Source organism: Oscarella lobularis, chromosome 1, assembly GCF_947507565.1.
Source record: "Oscarella lobularis chromosome 1, ooOscLobu1.1, whole genome shotgun sequence".
Classification (NCBI taxonomy): Eukaryota; Metazoa; Porifera; class Homoscleromorpha; order Homosclerophorida; family Oscarellidae; genus Oscarella; species Oscarella lobularis.
Window position 1 is genome coordinate 3,029,481 of NC_089175.1, and position 14,658 is coordinate 3,044,138.

The 14,658-nt window shown below is 50.4% G+C and overlaps 2 protein-coding genes and 1 long non-coding RNA gene across 4 annotated transcripts; 1 reads left to right on the top strand and 2 right to left on the bottom strand.

The window, feature by feature from the left end:
• Positions 1-1,008: 1,008 nt before the first annotated feature.
• Positions 1,009-5,540, bottom strand: LOC136199583 (protein sidekick-2-like). Its single transcript, XM_065989811.1, has 12 exons — positions 5,379-5,540; positions 4,877-5,197; positions 4,444-4,704; positions 4,122-4,391; positions 3,732-4,031; positions 3,609-3,676; positions 3,316-3,550; positions 2,964-3,260; positions 2,206-2,775; positions 1,771-1,941; positions 1,668-1,716; positions 1,009-1,562 (listed from the first exon to the last, which is right to left on the bottom strand). Exons 1-12 carry the CDS (start codon positions 5,440-5,442, stop codon positions 1,208-1,210), a joined length of 2,961 nt encoding a protein of 986 aa, XP_065845883.1. The 5' UTR covers positions 5,443-5,540; the 3' UTR covers positions 1,009-1,207.
• A 689-nt stretch (positions 5,541-6,229) lies between these two features.
• On the top strand, positions 6,230-11,905 carry LOC136199582 (contactin-5-like). The gene is made up of 13 exons (XM_065989810.1): positions 6,230-6,603; positions 7,063-7,353; positions 7,813-8,079; positions 8,129-8,404; positions 8,520-9,113; positions 9,200-9,487; positions 9,549-9,860; positions 9,916-10,212; positions 10,273-10,398; positions 10,452-10,497; positions 10,556-10,805; positions 10,863-11,051; positions 11,117-11,905. Exons 1-13 carry the CDS (start codon positions 6,546-6,548, stop codon positions 11,795-11,797), a joined length of 3,675 nt encoding a protein of 1,224 aa, XP_065845882.1. The 5' UTR covers positions 6,230-6,545; the 3' UTR covers positions 11,798-11,905.
• LOC136199584 (uncharacterized) lies at positions 11,864-14,554 on the bottom strand. Of its 2 annotated transcripts, none has more exons than XR_010673099.1 (10): positions 13,802-14,554; positions 13,608-13,721; positions 13,496-13,558; positions 13,324-13,442; positions 13,142-13,268; positions 12,911-13,084; positions 12,734-12,856; positions 12,596-12,683; positions 12,075-12,539; positions 11,864-12,020 (listed from the first exon to the last, which is right to left on the bottom strand). It is a non-coding gene; the product is annotated as an uncharacterized lncRNA (long non-coding RNA). The 2 variants fall into 2 exon arrangements; XR_010673098.1 differs by having other exon boundaries at positions 11,865-12,020; positions 13,608-13,724.
• Positions 14,555-14,658: the final 104 nt, after the last annotated feature.

The window sequence follows — 14,658 nt, forward strand, 5'->3', positions numbered from 1 at the left end:
CGCGTGGAATACGCATCAATTGATCGCGACGCTAGTCGCCGTCACAGGGAGGCGAAGAAGGCCGAGGAGGAAGCAGCTGCAACCGCAGTGGGCTCGCCTGATCCACCAAAAGGCCAGCCAGACGAAACCGAACTGTCCACAATGGTGTGAGACAGAGGTCCCGCGCGCGTGAACGGGGGGAAGGGGGCTGAAGTAGGAACAGTAGTATTGAATTTTAAGTGTGACGTCAAAAATTTTCGTCGTTTTTTCCGTGTCCGTGTTTTTTTGTCGGTTTTTGATTATTATTGCTTTGTCGCTGTTTTAGAGAAAGAGTGAAAGCTGGAGGCGATGTGTACGTTTTATTTGATTTGATGAGAATAAATATTTAGCCCCCCATCTTTTTTTGGAGACCCAGGGGGGCGCGGCGTGGGAGGACAGGGGCGCGTAGGACGCGGATTGTTGAAATCCGGTCTTCTCCGAACTGGCGCGACGTTGCGGTGTGGCGAACAGGAAGGGCGTTGGCCGGATTTCCAAATGCAGAGCGGAAAACGTAAAAATGCTCTCGAAACGCCTCGACTCATCGAATCGGAAACAGCACGTCGGCGTTTTTTATGTACTGGGCGTGTGCTCTAATGGCCTTCGAGGAACGCCGCGGGGGAACCGACGCCTCGATCGTTCGCTTTCGCTCGTTCGCTTTCGTTTTAGCGGTTTTCGATCGTTTCCGTTCTTCGTTGGTGTGTTTGGGGCTCTTTTGACGGTGTTTAGGGTGCGTACGCTTTAGCGCTTACGTGTTTACGATGCGTTTAGGGAGGGCTTACGTGGAGCCGACGAATTTCATTCACGCCTTTCATCTTCTCCAGTCGATTCGCTTGTCTTCGGTCGAGCGCATCTTCTTCTTTTGATCCTTCTTGACCTTTTTGTCGTCGTCGGTGCGCCGAAAAGTGGAGAAAACGCTTCGAATCGCCGCCGGATCTTCAACTTCCTTCTGTGTTCAGCGCGCTACAACCCGTATGCTACTTGCAAATAAAATAATTTAGCATCGACAGTGTACTGTAATCACTCTAAAAATGCCATAAATTAGATCTAAAGGCAAAGAAAACGTTCTGCAAAAAAATTGTCCACTACGAACAAACATGCATGAGAATTTTGATCATTAATTTTAATTACGGGGTCCCGCCAAAAACCCTATGTACACGAACAGACACATCGAAACCAAACATTTCTCAAACTAAACATCAGATTCAAAAGTTGGCGACGCGACGGGCTCAAAAGGCGGCGGCGGCGACGACGCCTTCGGCTGCCCTCCGTTACTATCGAACTGTAGATTGAGAGTCGTTGTTATTGGGACTTCGACTTCCACTGAACGAGAACGCGATCGTCGAGTCGTCTCGTCATGGTCGATTTCCGCGTACGGCGTCTCCTCTCGTATGCGCTGCTGAATGCGAGGCGGACGATGGTGCGGTGAGGTGAACTGGAGTTCGACGTAGCTGAGAGTCGTCGAGTGCATTGGGTCGCCCGACTCGGCGACGCGACCGTTTGCGTTGAACGAGCTGTACTGGTGGTCTGCGGACGTTTCGAAAGACCTGAAAAAGGGACAACTTTAGGTGTGGAAACCAGGCGTTTTTCTGATTAAACCCCACATGCAAAACACGTGCATCTATAATCGAAGATACGCTCCCTTTTTTTACCTGTCGGGCTTGTACCATCCACTTGCGTCAACTGGTCCTTCAATCCAGCCTTGGGGAGATAGACTACACTTAGATTGATCTTACCAGATTGATATGCTCTTACTGCTTGGTCTGTCCTCGCTCATGTTATACTTGTTTGACCTCGTTTTCGAGTAGCAACAGCAGATGAAAAGTATGATGAAAAAGAGTACAAGGCCGCCGCCAACCGACCCTATAGCGACGATGATTCCCGTCGAAAGGCCATTTTTGCTTTTAACTTCCTCTTCTTCCGTTCCTGCAGCAAAAAAAACAATTAGAAAGTGAAAGTCTCTTCGTCTTTCGGGAGATATCACTCGCGACCAAGGTTTCGTCCTTTATCAATTAGGGTCATTATAAATCATTTTCCCTAAGTTGGTTGGAAGGGAGCCTTGCCAGATTTATCAGGCTAGCCTAATCTGGGACATTCTCATCGCTCATGGGAGAAGCAAGCGCGCCGCCCATTGTGCCGTAAAAGGGAAATGGCTACAATACCATCTGCCTTGGTCTTCTATTTCCCTACCTGACTGCGTGGTGAAGTTGTATCTGAGGGACTCGGTTTCCAATCCGTCCAGTTCCGTCACCAGCCACACAATGTACGTCGTATTCGACTCCAATCCAGTGACGGAAAACTCGTTCATGCCCGGTGTCACCGTCTTGCTCTCGTTCTTGCTGTCGCCCACTTTCTTCCACCACAACGTCACTTTCAATTCGCCGTCGGTCGGCGCCAATTCATCCCACAAGAGAACCGCTCCGTCAAAAGACGCCTTGACCTGGATCACTTTGACGGGATCGGGTTTTTGCTGCGGCAGCGTTCTCGCCGTATGCTCCGAACTCCACGGACCGTCGCCGGCTCTGTTCGATCCTCGCAAGCGGAAAACGTACGTCGTATTGGGCGAGAGATTTTCGACGGTGAAGCCGGTCAACGAGCCTTCGATATTATCCTCGGTGAGCTCCCAAGTCGAAGAGGGCGGCTCTCGCTGTTCGATTCTCCACAGCGTCGCTTTGTGCTGGACGCCGCTGTCAGTCCAGCTGAGTTCGATCTGAGAGACGTGCTGCGCTGCGACGCTCAGCGTTGGCTGCGACGGAGCCTCTAGAAAACAAAGGCAAGTTGAGTCTCTAATCATGCCTGTGAGACGTGCAATGATCTAGTATACGTTACAAAGAACGTTGCAGTCTATCGTGTATGCTCCTTCCGATTAGCACATGCTGGGATGTGACCACTCGCACGCTTTCTCAGCCAGATAAAGGGAGTAGGTACTACTACTACTTTCTACTGACCGTTTGCTGGCGTTTCCACCTGAGAGCTAATTGCTTTGATGCTTGGTCCCACAGCATTGTAAATAGTGATTCGAAATACGTAGCTCGTCTTCTCGGTCAATCCCGTGACGGCCGTCGCCTCGTCGCTCGGCGCTGGCTGAATGCTAGCCTCTTCCCACTCGGAGCTTGAAACCACTCTGTATTCAACGACGGTTTTAGTAATGGACAGACCACCCAAATCAGCAGGAAACTTCCAGAAGAGCTGAACGACTTTGTCGTTCGTCGGCTCAGCTCGGAAGCCGGTGACTGCACCGGGAACTGCAAAGAATGGATTAATTATAATGAACATTTAATGTGTTTCCCAAAGATTTGCCTGTTGTGCCAGTGGTTTCAGTAATTGGGAGGCTATACGGTCCAGAGAAGATTCTATTAGAGGCTGACACGTCGACCGTATATCGAGTTCCTTTGGCAAGACCGGTAAGCGTTGCTTCCTTCGAACCGTCCGTCGTGTTTAGGAATTTAGCTGTTGACACACTGCCACCGCTTGCATAATAGCGAACGGTGTAGTGTCGAATCACACCGTGACTGTCATTCAGACCCAATGGAGCCTATATAACACAAATAATCAGAAGAAAAGCTCTCAGGGGGGCCCCGGAGTTTCCTCACCTGCCAGGACACTGTGAACTGTGTTGGTCTAATTTTATCAATCACAACTCCTTGAGCCTTGGGCGGAGCTAAGAAGAAAACCAATAATACGTCAATCTCTCTCTTGCTGCAAAAAATCTTTACTAAGAGGATGAGTGATAACTTCATCTGACGGTAGACCGAAATCTCCTCTTCCCACCTCATTCACAGCTTTGAGTTTGAAGTAATAACGCTTGTTCGGAGCCAAGCCGGTCAACGTTGCTGGAGGTCCATTTATTTTTTTGTCCTTGTCATACTGCACCCATCGATCAATGTCTTCCACTTGATACTGAACTTTGTACTCGGATATCGTTCCATGGCCATCGAATCCAACCGTCCAAGTAAGAGTGATGTCGTGAATTCCGATTTGAACCTTTGCGGGTTTTCCAGGAGGTCCCGGAGGCACTACAAATACAAAAATAGCTCAAAACCACATCCGTCAATCAGCCAATAACGAAACAAGAAAAGAAAAAAGGCCGGGCCCCCCACTCTCACCTTTCACAACAACGTCAAAGTCCCGCGTATCTTCGCCGTGAGTATTCTCCGCCACGCACGTGTACGTCCCCGTGTCATTCAACGAGAGAATCGACACCGAAAGGGTACCGTTATCATGAACGACTCTTCGAGCGTCATCGATCGCCGATCCATTATGCCTCCACTTGTACGTCGACGGCGGTAACGCGTCGGCGAAGCACTCGAAATTCGCTCGCGTGCCGTTGGCGACCCTATACGGCTCGTTTCGCGTCGTAATCACTTTCGGTTTATCTAAGAGACCATATTAATTAATGCGCGCACGCGCGCGCGGCGAATTCTTTACATTCCACCACGAGTTTTCGCGTCGTTTCGTTTCTTCCGGCCATATTGACGGCGGCGCATCGATAAGTGCCGGCTTCGCTGCGTTTCGCGTTCGAAATCGTGTGAGTGAGCGCGCCGCCTTCGCTCTTTTTGAGTTGTTCGTTGCCGCGGTAGAGCGTCACGTTCGGCGCCGGAACGCCTTTGAATGAACACGTGACGTTCACCGGTTTGTTCTCGATGGCGACGATTGGAGAGAATTGGGGAACGATTGGCGACGGTTCGACTACAAAGGAAGACGATTAGGTCGAGGGCGGAGGGGTTCGAGTCTTCGAGACGACAAAACATTCGTTCCCACGCTATAAAATCCCGGCGTAATTGAAATTCGCGACCCCCCCCCCCCCCCCCCCCCCCCCCCGATCTCGCGCCAAAAAAATTCTCTACGAGACTTCGCTCACCCGCAATGGTAAAAAATCTTCTCGGCCCGATGAAATCCTTGTTTGGATCTGGATTGACTCCCTGGCAATAGTAGGAACCCTCTGTTCGTTTCGAGAAGCTCAAAATCGTCACGGTGACTAGCTGATTGGGAGCGAAATGGACCATCCAGTCGCCGGACACGTTATTGACGGTGGTCGGCGTCGATCCGTCGACGAGTTGAACGTGAGCTCGCACGATAAATCCATTCCCAGCGGCCTGACACTGAAACGACACGCGATCGCCTTCGAGCGCGATCGTCTCTTCGGGGTATCGAAGCCAATTGGGCGGAAGATCGCCGAGCGCTAAACGAGAAACGGCTTTTGTGAGCCAGAGGCAGTGTTTTTTCTTTCGCGCGAGCGAAGGGATTTCTGTGAATACTCAACGCGTTTGCGTGTACAGCGCGTTCGAGGGCGTTTATCTTTGTGAAGCGCTCGTTCTATTTTCCATACGGTCGGGTCTTCGGTTTGTGAAGTGGAACCTTACTTGATGACGTAAATAGTGACGCGACGGCGAGAAATAGCGCGACGAGCGCGTTTCTCTGCTTCATTTGTCCCTTGGTGTCGTCTGTAAACGATTGGGCGGGCGTACTGTAGAGAGTTGGCAGGGGGGAGTCTCCTTCGAACGCCCGAGAGAATAACAAGGAGGTTCTGAGGGCGGCTTAGCGCACTGAGGGTGGGCACGTGCACACCCGGATGTGGTTCATTCGCCTGCGCGGAGCCTGCCAGGGTGGAGGAACCTGCGGATCGCGTTATTGAAAATCGAGATGTTTTGTCCGATGTATGCACCAAAATAGCTTTTGCTTTCTGATCGCAGAAATTGACTTACTTTTCGCAAACTTTTGGTATGTGGGAGGAGTCTCCAGACTTCACTGGCTAGCAAAAATAGATCTCTCAGTGAGACCCCCGTTGTGACGACTGTGGACTTATTTATTTTCCAAGCACGTTATTAGCTGAACCTCGTCTAATTTTCTGCAAGTCTTCAAAGAAAGACACTTTTACAGCACGTTCCTCGCCCAAGCTCTACCTAATGCAGGTGTACCTTCAAGTGACGATCACCTGACAATCATTGCTTCACAAACAAATTAATTTTTGACAAATTCAGGGAAATATTCTAAATGGGATGATGCATAAGCAGCGCTACTGCCTTCATAACGTTCAACATTGAATCTTTTTGCTAAAATAGAGATCACGACTCTGTTGTAGTAAGACGGAGCGTGGGATGCACCAGCATCTTGTTGACCAGACCTCAGGCTACAATAAACAAGCTCGCCATTTGCTGTAAGCTCACAAAGCCTTTGAGATCATCGATGGGATCGCTCTTACCTCTTTACCCCGTATCTTCTGACTTTTTCGTCGCCGACGCGTGCGAGCGCGACGGGACGTCATTATCCGACTCCGCCTATTCCGACGCCTCCAGGGCTTCCTTTCCCTTGTGGTGGCCGCGCACCGCCACTTCGAGCAGGCGCAGTCGAACCGAACGTCAATCCGTGTGACATTCCATCCCGTCCCTCGTCGTTGTGTACACAAAACGCGAAACGAAGAGACAGCGTTCGAAGTCGCAGCACTCGCAACTGATCGTCAGACGACTCCCGACACGCGACGCGCTCACACGCGACCCTGTCTCGCGCCCGAATCGCATCCTCTCATCGCGATGACAACGAAACCGCTTCTACTCGCCTATCTAACGGCAGCGCTAACGTGGACGGCAGGTAAATGCGCGCCACCTATCGCATCTCCCCCTCGCGAAATCGTGACAGCCTTCTTTCGTTTTATTTTATTCTTCCCGCAATCTAATTTCTCTTCGCACGACGCAGACGGTTCGTATTAGAATCGGCCTAATGCTATTGTCGCCGTCGCGAGCTCTCGATAGGACGTACGCCACGATGGTTTTTCTTGCGGGGGGCTGCTTGATTTTATTAGGGAAAAATCGGATCGTAAACGCATCCCCGTTAGAGCTGCGCGAGGAAGCGTTTAGAGGCGCGATTTCGAGACGCTTCCAGAGTTGAGGAATCTCCGCGATCGCAGCTTCATCGAATTAGGCTGTAGTAGAGAAAATAGAAGAGAACGTAGAAGAGAGCGTCCACGCGTCGAAGAATTGAGCATGCGCTTTTCGTTCGGCGCGCTCGACGACGAATTTTTCTGACTATTATTCTCGCCTTTTCGCGCAGTTGGCCAACGACTCGTCTCCGTTCCAAGCGATCGCATCGTCACGCTCGGCGAGCGCGTCGTTTTCACGTGCACGGCGGAGGATTCGGCGACAGTCACGTGGCGCAAAGACGGCAATCCCGTGCACTTGTCCTCGAATATTAAACTCGATGGAACGCTCGTTGGATCGTCGGTAACCGGAAAATTGACGATTTTGTCGATGACAAATGCCGACGAGGGCTCGTACGAATGCACGGCGGCGACGGTCTCTGGAACCCAAAATCAAAGCAAGCCCTTCGCATTGGAGATTGCAAGTAAGTTGCACGGCACCATGGGGAACAAGTAGAAAGGCCGAGCAAATGAAATCAACTAGTTGAGTTATATGTTCGTCTCATTGAATTACCACTGGTGCCTGATCTGATACTGGCCTTCACCATAGTAGAGGATAGAAAGTTTTCTTTGTGGGAATGCCCTAAGCTATGTAGTAGAACAATGTGTCTAAAGCGCCCCAGACTTGAATATATTTTTTTCCTGGTCACCGATGGGGGGCAAATCAGACCGGCACTTTACTTGAATAAAAGAGCAGTCCGTTTGTACTTGCAATGAATATGCGAAAGAGTGCCTGTATGATGATAGCCCCTAACGCCACAATAGAACCCTTTGTAGAATCAACTCTATTTGTGGTTTGTGGACGCAATAACTGTTCGCTAAAAAAACGTGGGGGTGGGATCGTTCTGCGTTTTCGAATAATAGTTTAAGACTCCTATTTATAGAGCCGCCTGTGATCCGGTCGCCGCCGTCGCCCTTTTACGGAAACGAGTCGAGCGCGGTCGTCCTCGTTTGCGAAGTGACGGTCGCCGTCCCGCCGCCGCGTATCGCCTTTCTCCGCAACGGGGTCGAAGTGGCGGCGTCGACACAGAACGCGATGTCGTTCGAGTGGCGAATTTCGAACGTTCAGCGCAGCGCCGCCGGCTCGTACCGGTGCAGAGCGACGAACATGGCCGGCACCGATACCCAATTGGTTCAACTTATTGTCAACTGTAAGTATCTCTAACTGATCGTATTCAATGATTATTATTATCTGCGTAGATCCGCCGAGCGTTGCGCTGTCGACTGGCGCGTCGATCGAGTTTCCCGTCAAGGAGTCGCGCACGATTCTCTGCAATACGACGGGATTGCCCTTGGCGCGCGTCTGGTGGACGTACGGCGGATCGAAGGTACGCGCTCCAGTGAAGTCTCTCTCCTATCAAGGATCGGCGAGTCTCGTGCTCGATGAATTGACTATGGACAACGCCGGCACGTACACGTGCAACGCGGAGAATTTTCTCGGTAAAGGAGCGGGAACGGTTGACGTCAAACTTCAAGGTGAGAGCCTTAGAAATCCCTTTAGGGAGGTTAGACTTATTGATGCCCACAGCCCCTTCCTTTATGTATATATAGAAATTTTCCTCTATCTCTCTCTCTCTCTCGTCTTTTCTAGGACCTCCTGGGCCTCCTGACGTTCCCGTTCTTCTTCGCGCCGCGCGGAACAGCCTCCATTTTCGTCTGTCGACCCCGTTCGACGGCAACAGTCCCATAACCGCCTACAAACTCCACTACAGCAACACGAACGGCAAAAACTGGACCGTCGTGCACGTTCGCGCGTCGCTCGCCGACGACTTCGAGCTCGATCGTCTCGCAGGAAACACGGCGTATCTGACGCGCGCTCAAGCGATCAACCAATTCGGTCGATCGGCGTACTCGTCTCCTAGTCGAGCGTACGAAACGTTGCCGGCGTTGCCGTATCCGGCGCGTAGCGTCAAAACGTCGTCGACGTCGACGACGATCAAACTCACGTGGCGCGTTCCGGAACTCGATGCCGACATGGGATCGCTGATCGGCTTCAAAATTCGCTACTATAAGACGGCCCAAGGCAAGAGCGCGGCTCAGGAGAAACTCGTCTTCGCGGACGCCGTGGAGTACGAGATCGAGGAGCTGAGTCGGGGGACTCAGTACACGGTGGGCGTCTACGCTTATTCGAGAGCCGGCGACGCGCCCAATACGAAAGAGATCATGGTGAATACAACCGTGTCAGGTAAATGATCTTAGAAGTTTTGATATATTAAAGGGTTCTAATTTCTTTTTCCTCTCTCTCTCTCTCTCTCTCTCTCTCTCTCTTAGTGCCTTCTTCCACTTTCACTCTTTTCGAGGCCTTTCCGCTCAGTTCGACGCGAGTCGATTTGGGGTGGTCGCCGCCCGTCGACGACGGCGGCTCGCCTATTCTCGGCTACTACATTTCCGTGCGTCAGAAGGGAAAGTGGGAGCCGCTGGGCAACGGTCGCTTGACCGAAACCGTCTTTCAAGCGTCCGGACTGGAGCCGGGTAAGAAGTATCGTTTCCAATTGATCGCGGAGAATCGAATCGGAAACAGCAGCGGCGCGCTGACCGAGACGACGACAAAGGAAGGCGGTGAGACAAAGAAAAAACAAGTGTTCTGAATATATATATTTTGTAATTTTTATTTCTCCAGCTAAACCCCCTGTCGCGCAGAATTTCCACGAAATTCAAACGACGGCACGAACGGTGACGCTTGGCTGGACGTGGCAGTGGCCGTCGTCGTCGTCCGATAAGCTTTTCTTTCGAGTGAGCTATCGAAAGAACGGCGAAACGACGTGGTCTCGATCGGGTCCCTTCGAAACGAGAACAAAGGAATATCTTCTCACCGGCTTGGATTCGGAGACGACGTACGAAATGAGACTGATCGCGTATAACGACGAGGTGGAGGGAGATCCGTCGCTGTCGATCGCCGTTCGAACGAACGGACAGAACGATCCCGTGAAAGGCGAGTTCGAAGACAAGGATGAAATTAAATTCGTCAATTTTTTTTTGTCCTCCAGCTCGATTGTCGCCGCCGACTCTAACGACGGCCTATTCGACGCGCGCGGAATTCACGTGGGCGCCGATCGGCGACGCTTCTCCCGGCGCCGTCGCCTATTTGTTCTTGTATCGCGTAAAAGGCGCGCAAGACTGGATACCCAAGCGAATCAGCGATCTCACGGACTCGACGTACCAGCTGAGCGATTTGAAGCGTAATACGACGTACGAAGTCACCATGGTACTGGAATACGGCGTAAAGGAGAACGGCGAAAGCGACGTCGGACCCCAAAGCACGATTCTCGTCTTCACGACGACCAGTACGATGAGACCATAGAGCGTACGTACGTTCCAACTACATATACGAATTTTTTTTTCAGATGTCAAAACGCTCAGCAGTAACGGAGAGCAGATGTTTATCATTATCGGTGCCGTGTGCGGCGTTGCGGTGATTATTTGCATGGTGATCGTCTGCCTGTGCTGTCGCGCGAGACCGGGATCGAAACGTAAGGACTTAGATCCACGAGAGCCAAGTGCTCCTATATAACATTCCTTTTAGAAAACGACGACGTGATGTCTGTCCCGGGCGAATGGTGTCCAGGAACGTGAGTAAAGTGGAATTGACTGTTGGGGAGCTTTTTCAAAGAGCTCTTTTTCCTTTAGCTACGCGGCGAACGGTATTCTGCAGGCGCGTACCGGCTCTCTCGCCGAAATTCAACGCGAACGGCCGACGGTGCCGCCCGTGACGTCGTTTCCGCAATCCATTCCCATGACGATGATCAACTCGACGGCGACGGTCACAGAGCGATGTCAGATTGCCGGAGCAGTGGCGTCTCCCGCGCCGCCGGCTGGCGTGCCGTCGGCTGTCGTCGCACCGTTCACGCCAGCGAGGGCTAAAACCCCGTCCGATCACGTAATCAAAATATTGATTTAGACTGGACAACTCCCTCTATTTCTTTCTGTATTTCAGTTGCCGCCCTATGAGCCGACCGAAGACACGCTGCGTCGACAACAGAACGCGCCCGTCGTCGATCCTCTGCCGCCTACCCCGAGCGTGCAATCCTACCATTCTCATCGCGAGGAAAGACCCCATTTGCCGTCGGCATCGAGCACGACAACCGACATCGCGAAACAAGACATTGAATCGCAAACCTCGCACGTAAGAAAAAAAGAAAAAGCGTAGTAGTATCAATCAATCAATACCTGACGGAAATCGCCTTATAGATCCAATCCCTTGAAGCGTTGGACGAATACGCCGACGAATTGCCGCCTCCGCCGCCGCCCGTAACGGAAGACGACGACGACGGTAAAAAGGACAACGGCAAAAAAGACGACGTCGTCGTCGACGGCGGCGGCGGCGGCGGCACTAGCAATTCCACGCGACGACCGTCCATGGGTTCTCTGCCAGAAAACGACGAAGAAAACGACGCCGATCGAGAGATGTCGCCGCCGCCGTCAAGAGGCCGACAGCAACAACAGCAGCAGCCGCAGCAACAGAACGGCTTTCCTCGTCCGCCGTCGAATCATTCGAACGGCTCGGCTCATCGAGCCGCGTCGCCTATTGGCGCTCTTCCGCCGTCGTACGGGATGCCGGACATGCAATCGGTCGGCGCCTCGTCCGGTCGTCCCATGTCGACGATGAGCGGCAATCGGCCGCGGCACCATCGACGACGACGCAATCGAAGTCACAGTCCCGGTCATCATCGATCGCATCGGCGGCGGCATCAGCTGTTGAACGGCGGCCCCGGCGGTTTGCCCATGAAGACGCTGTCGCCGGCCGCGTCGCAGCACGGTTCCGTTGGATCGTGGAGACCGCCGCCGATGTCGGGGACCGTTGAAATTGCTATCGATTTGCCGCCGCCTGATTTGTCGGCTCCGCCGCTCACTGAACATACAATTGTTTGAAATATGCATATGCAATTTAGTTCTAAGAGAGATGCGTTGTGTTATTCTAGTTGCTTGCTGTGGCTTTTAAATCAGTATGTACAAACGAAATTTCATGCGCGTACGGGATTCGACCTCTTCCACGAAGTCATCTTGCACTACACAAATATTTTTTTCAATGCAAAAAAATAAATATTATAAATACATAAATAATTAAAACAAGTAAAAATGTGTTAGTTGATATCTAAAAGAAGCAAAAATAAATTAATGTTAACACATTTATCCGAGATTTTCTTACCGGGATAATTGATTTGCCCCACCTTGCCGTCATCGCCAAAGCCACCTTTCGCCGTCGCCGTCCATCGCCATCGTCCCGTCCCGTCCAAACTTATGTCTCGCCAGGTGTTATCGATCGATTGATTGATGATTAGCGCGAACCGAGAAAAAAAAAGAAAGAACCGTTATAGACGCAGTCAACATAGAGAGGATACATGTTATTTGAGCGAGAGAGGCTGGGGAAAGCAAGCACTGCACCTATCCCCCCTTCCCCGCGGGATGGGACTCCTCTACCTCTACCTTTCTACCCTTTATCTACCGGCATCCTACCCCTAGGTTCCTCTACTACCTCCTAGCCTCCCCTTCTAATTTCCCACTACTGTGCTTGGCTTGCTCTCCCCAGGAGTCCCGCAACCCCCTAACTTTAGGTCTAAAATATCGTACCTGAATTTTTTTGTTGATGTTTTTCTTCTCTTTCCGTGACTTTCTAACGAGGAATATACCATATACAATTATATTTATTTCAATAATAATAATTAGTACTTTCAAGGTCCTGGAAGTTGCAGACGATAGTCCGTTGCGTTCGCAGTAGTCATCTCTTCCTTGAGCGCTTGAGCAGTTCCGGTGGCATCTACAAATAAATAATAAATAACGAGTAGGAAATTTTTTGGTTATTTGAACCTGGCAAATGACGGCATTTCCGACTTGGCATCCAGGGAGGCTTCGGTTGCGCGCATTGAATAACACCTGCGCCCTGCGTCGTTCTCTAGCATCGACGCAGACTGAAATGGTGCATAAATATTTCTATGGGCAAAACGAACATTAGCTTACTCGAGTAATACTATAGATATTACTTACATAACCCGATGCAAGAACAACGGGTACGGCGGACCGTTGTCCTCGAGACGTCACGTGCGTTTTACGTGACGTCGATGCTGCCGTTTTGCAAAGGCCTTGATTTTGGCCTTATTTCATATGATCATAAGCAAGGCCTTCGCTTTCACTTTGCTTATGGCCAATAAAGTATGCATCCTACAAATAGAAACAGCTCATTGCTTAGCTAAACTTTAAAATGCCATTGACACTTACTGCAAAGCCTGGTAAGAACACCAGCTGCGGCTATGACTAGCCGTTGCTATGGACAATTGTCACGTTGCGTGGATTCCAACGTGAAAATTCAAGGCCATGGTTTTGGGCCTTAGTCTCATATTATATCCTATGAAGCAAACACTCTTTATAATCACATGTGGTAAATATATAGCAATTCATACCTTCCCATAGCCTGATAAAAAATCTTTTGCTTTACACGTTGGGCATCTACCAAGGCCTTTGTGTTCTTGGCCTTGCCGTGTGCTTCTCACCAGGACTGTCGTCATAAGCAAACATTTTTCTAGGAGTAGTACACGAGTAAGACAAAAAATAAATTAAATATTTAGCTCTAACCTGCGTTTGCTGTATGACGAGCCGAGGTCATCAGCGGGCCGCCGTCAAAACTTGGGCCACTCACTAAAAAATTGATTAAAAATCAATACCCACCCAAACAGTAAAAAATTACCTGATGACCACTTCACGACATCTTTTTCGTCATCTTCTTCCCCGACGCACTTGTCCCTCGACGGATGACCCTCTGCGCTTGCGACGTCGCTCTTGGCCAACTTCCCGCTTTGCTCTACTGAAAAAATACGTTAAACAAGAAAATGATTGCTAATTTTAAGTATTTCTTAATTATTTCTTATATTTTTAATTTACATTTAAACCTGTTGGATGACTTCGTACTGACTCCTACCGAAAGTGCGTCGACGTCATAAAAAGAAACATATTAGATTTCAGATTTGTAGAAATAAACTGTTTTAATTTAAGACAAACGAGATTGCCACATTACAATTACAATACTTGCTAATTACGCTAAATTAAATTACCTTCACCTTCCATTCCAACTTACCGTGCAGAAGAACCCACCAGGGACCCGCCCGCACCACACCGTGTCACCCACCGGGGAGAAAGGGAATTTGGGCTGCAACCGTGCACCGCCATCCCACCGTGGAAAAGATCAAACCACCGGGGAAGGGAAAGAGAACGTGGAACTAATCTATCGAATTCGCGATACCGTATACGTGTTTACGTGGCACCCACCGGGAGAGGGAATGTGCTGCAACCGTGCACCACATCGAACCGTGCTGCAAATAATTATCAAAATAGAAGCCACCCGGGAAGGGAATTTGCTGCGCCACGCACTACTATTAATTAAAGTACTAGTGCTCACCGGGAAAGGGAATTGAGCACCAAAACAACAGGGGCAAGGGAAATGAGCAACAAAACGGCAGACCAAACGGTAGGGCACTATGCTATTTATATATTGAGTTGGCTACACCAATACGTTTTTTACGCCGTTATTTAATATTATTACCCCACTGCTAAGGTATGCTTGCTAAACCGAATTAATTATTTAATTAATTAATTAATTAAAACTGCTGGAAAGCATACCGCACTTTCCCCCTTACAAGTTAAAATACTGACGGTGCCTCTAACCCCCTTATTCTATCTATGGTCACCTCCCCCCTCTTCCCCCCGCCCTTTCCCTCCCCCCGCTTCCCGCTTCCCCCCCA

Coding starts and splice junctions, on each gene's coding strand:
- LOC136199583 (XM_065989811.1), bottom strand. CDS start 5,442: ATGAAGCAGAGAAACGCGCTCGTCGCGCTATTTCTCGCCGTCGCGTCA. Junction 4,392..4,443: donor GCGAAAACTCGTGGTGGAAT/GTAAAGAATTCG, acceptor ATGGTCTCTTAG/ATAAACCGAAAGTGATTACG. Junction 3,551..3,608: donor AGTTCACAGTGTCCTGGCAG/GTGAGGAAACTC, acceptor TGTGTTATATAG/GCTCCATTGGGTCTGAATGA.
- LOC136199582 (XM_065989810.1), top strand. CDS start 6,546: ATGACAACGAAACCGCTTCTACTCGCCTATCTAACGGCAGCGCTAACG. Junction 8,080..8,128: donor GGTTCAACTTATTGTCAACT/GTAAGTATCTCT, acceptor TTATCTGCGTAG/ATCCGCCGAGCGTTGCGCTG. Junction 9,114..9,199: donor GGTGAATACAACCGTGTCAG/GTAAATGATCTT, acceptor TCTCTCTCTTAG/TGCCTTCTTCCACTTTCACT.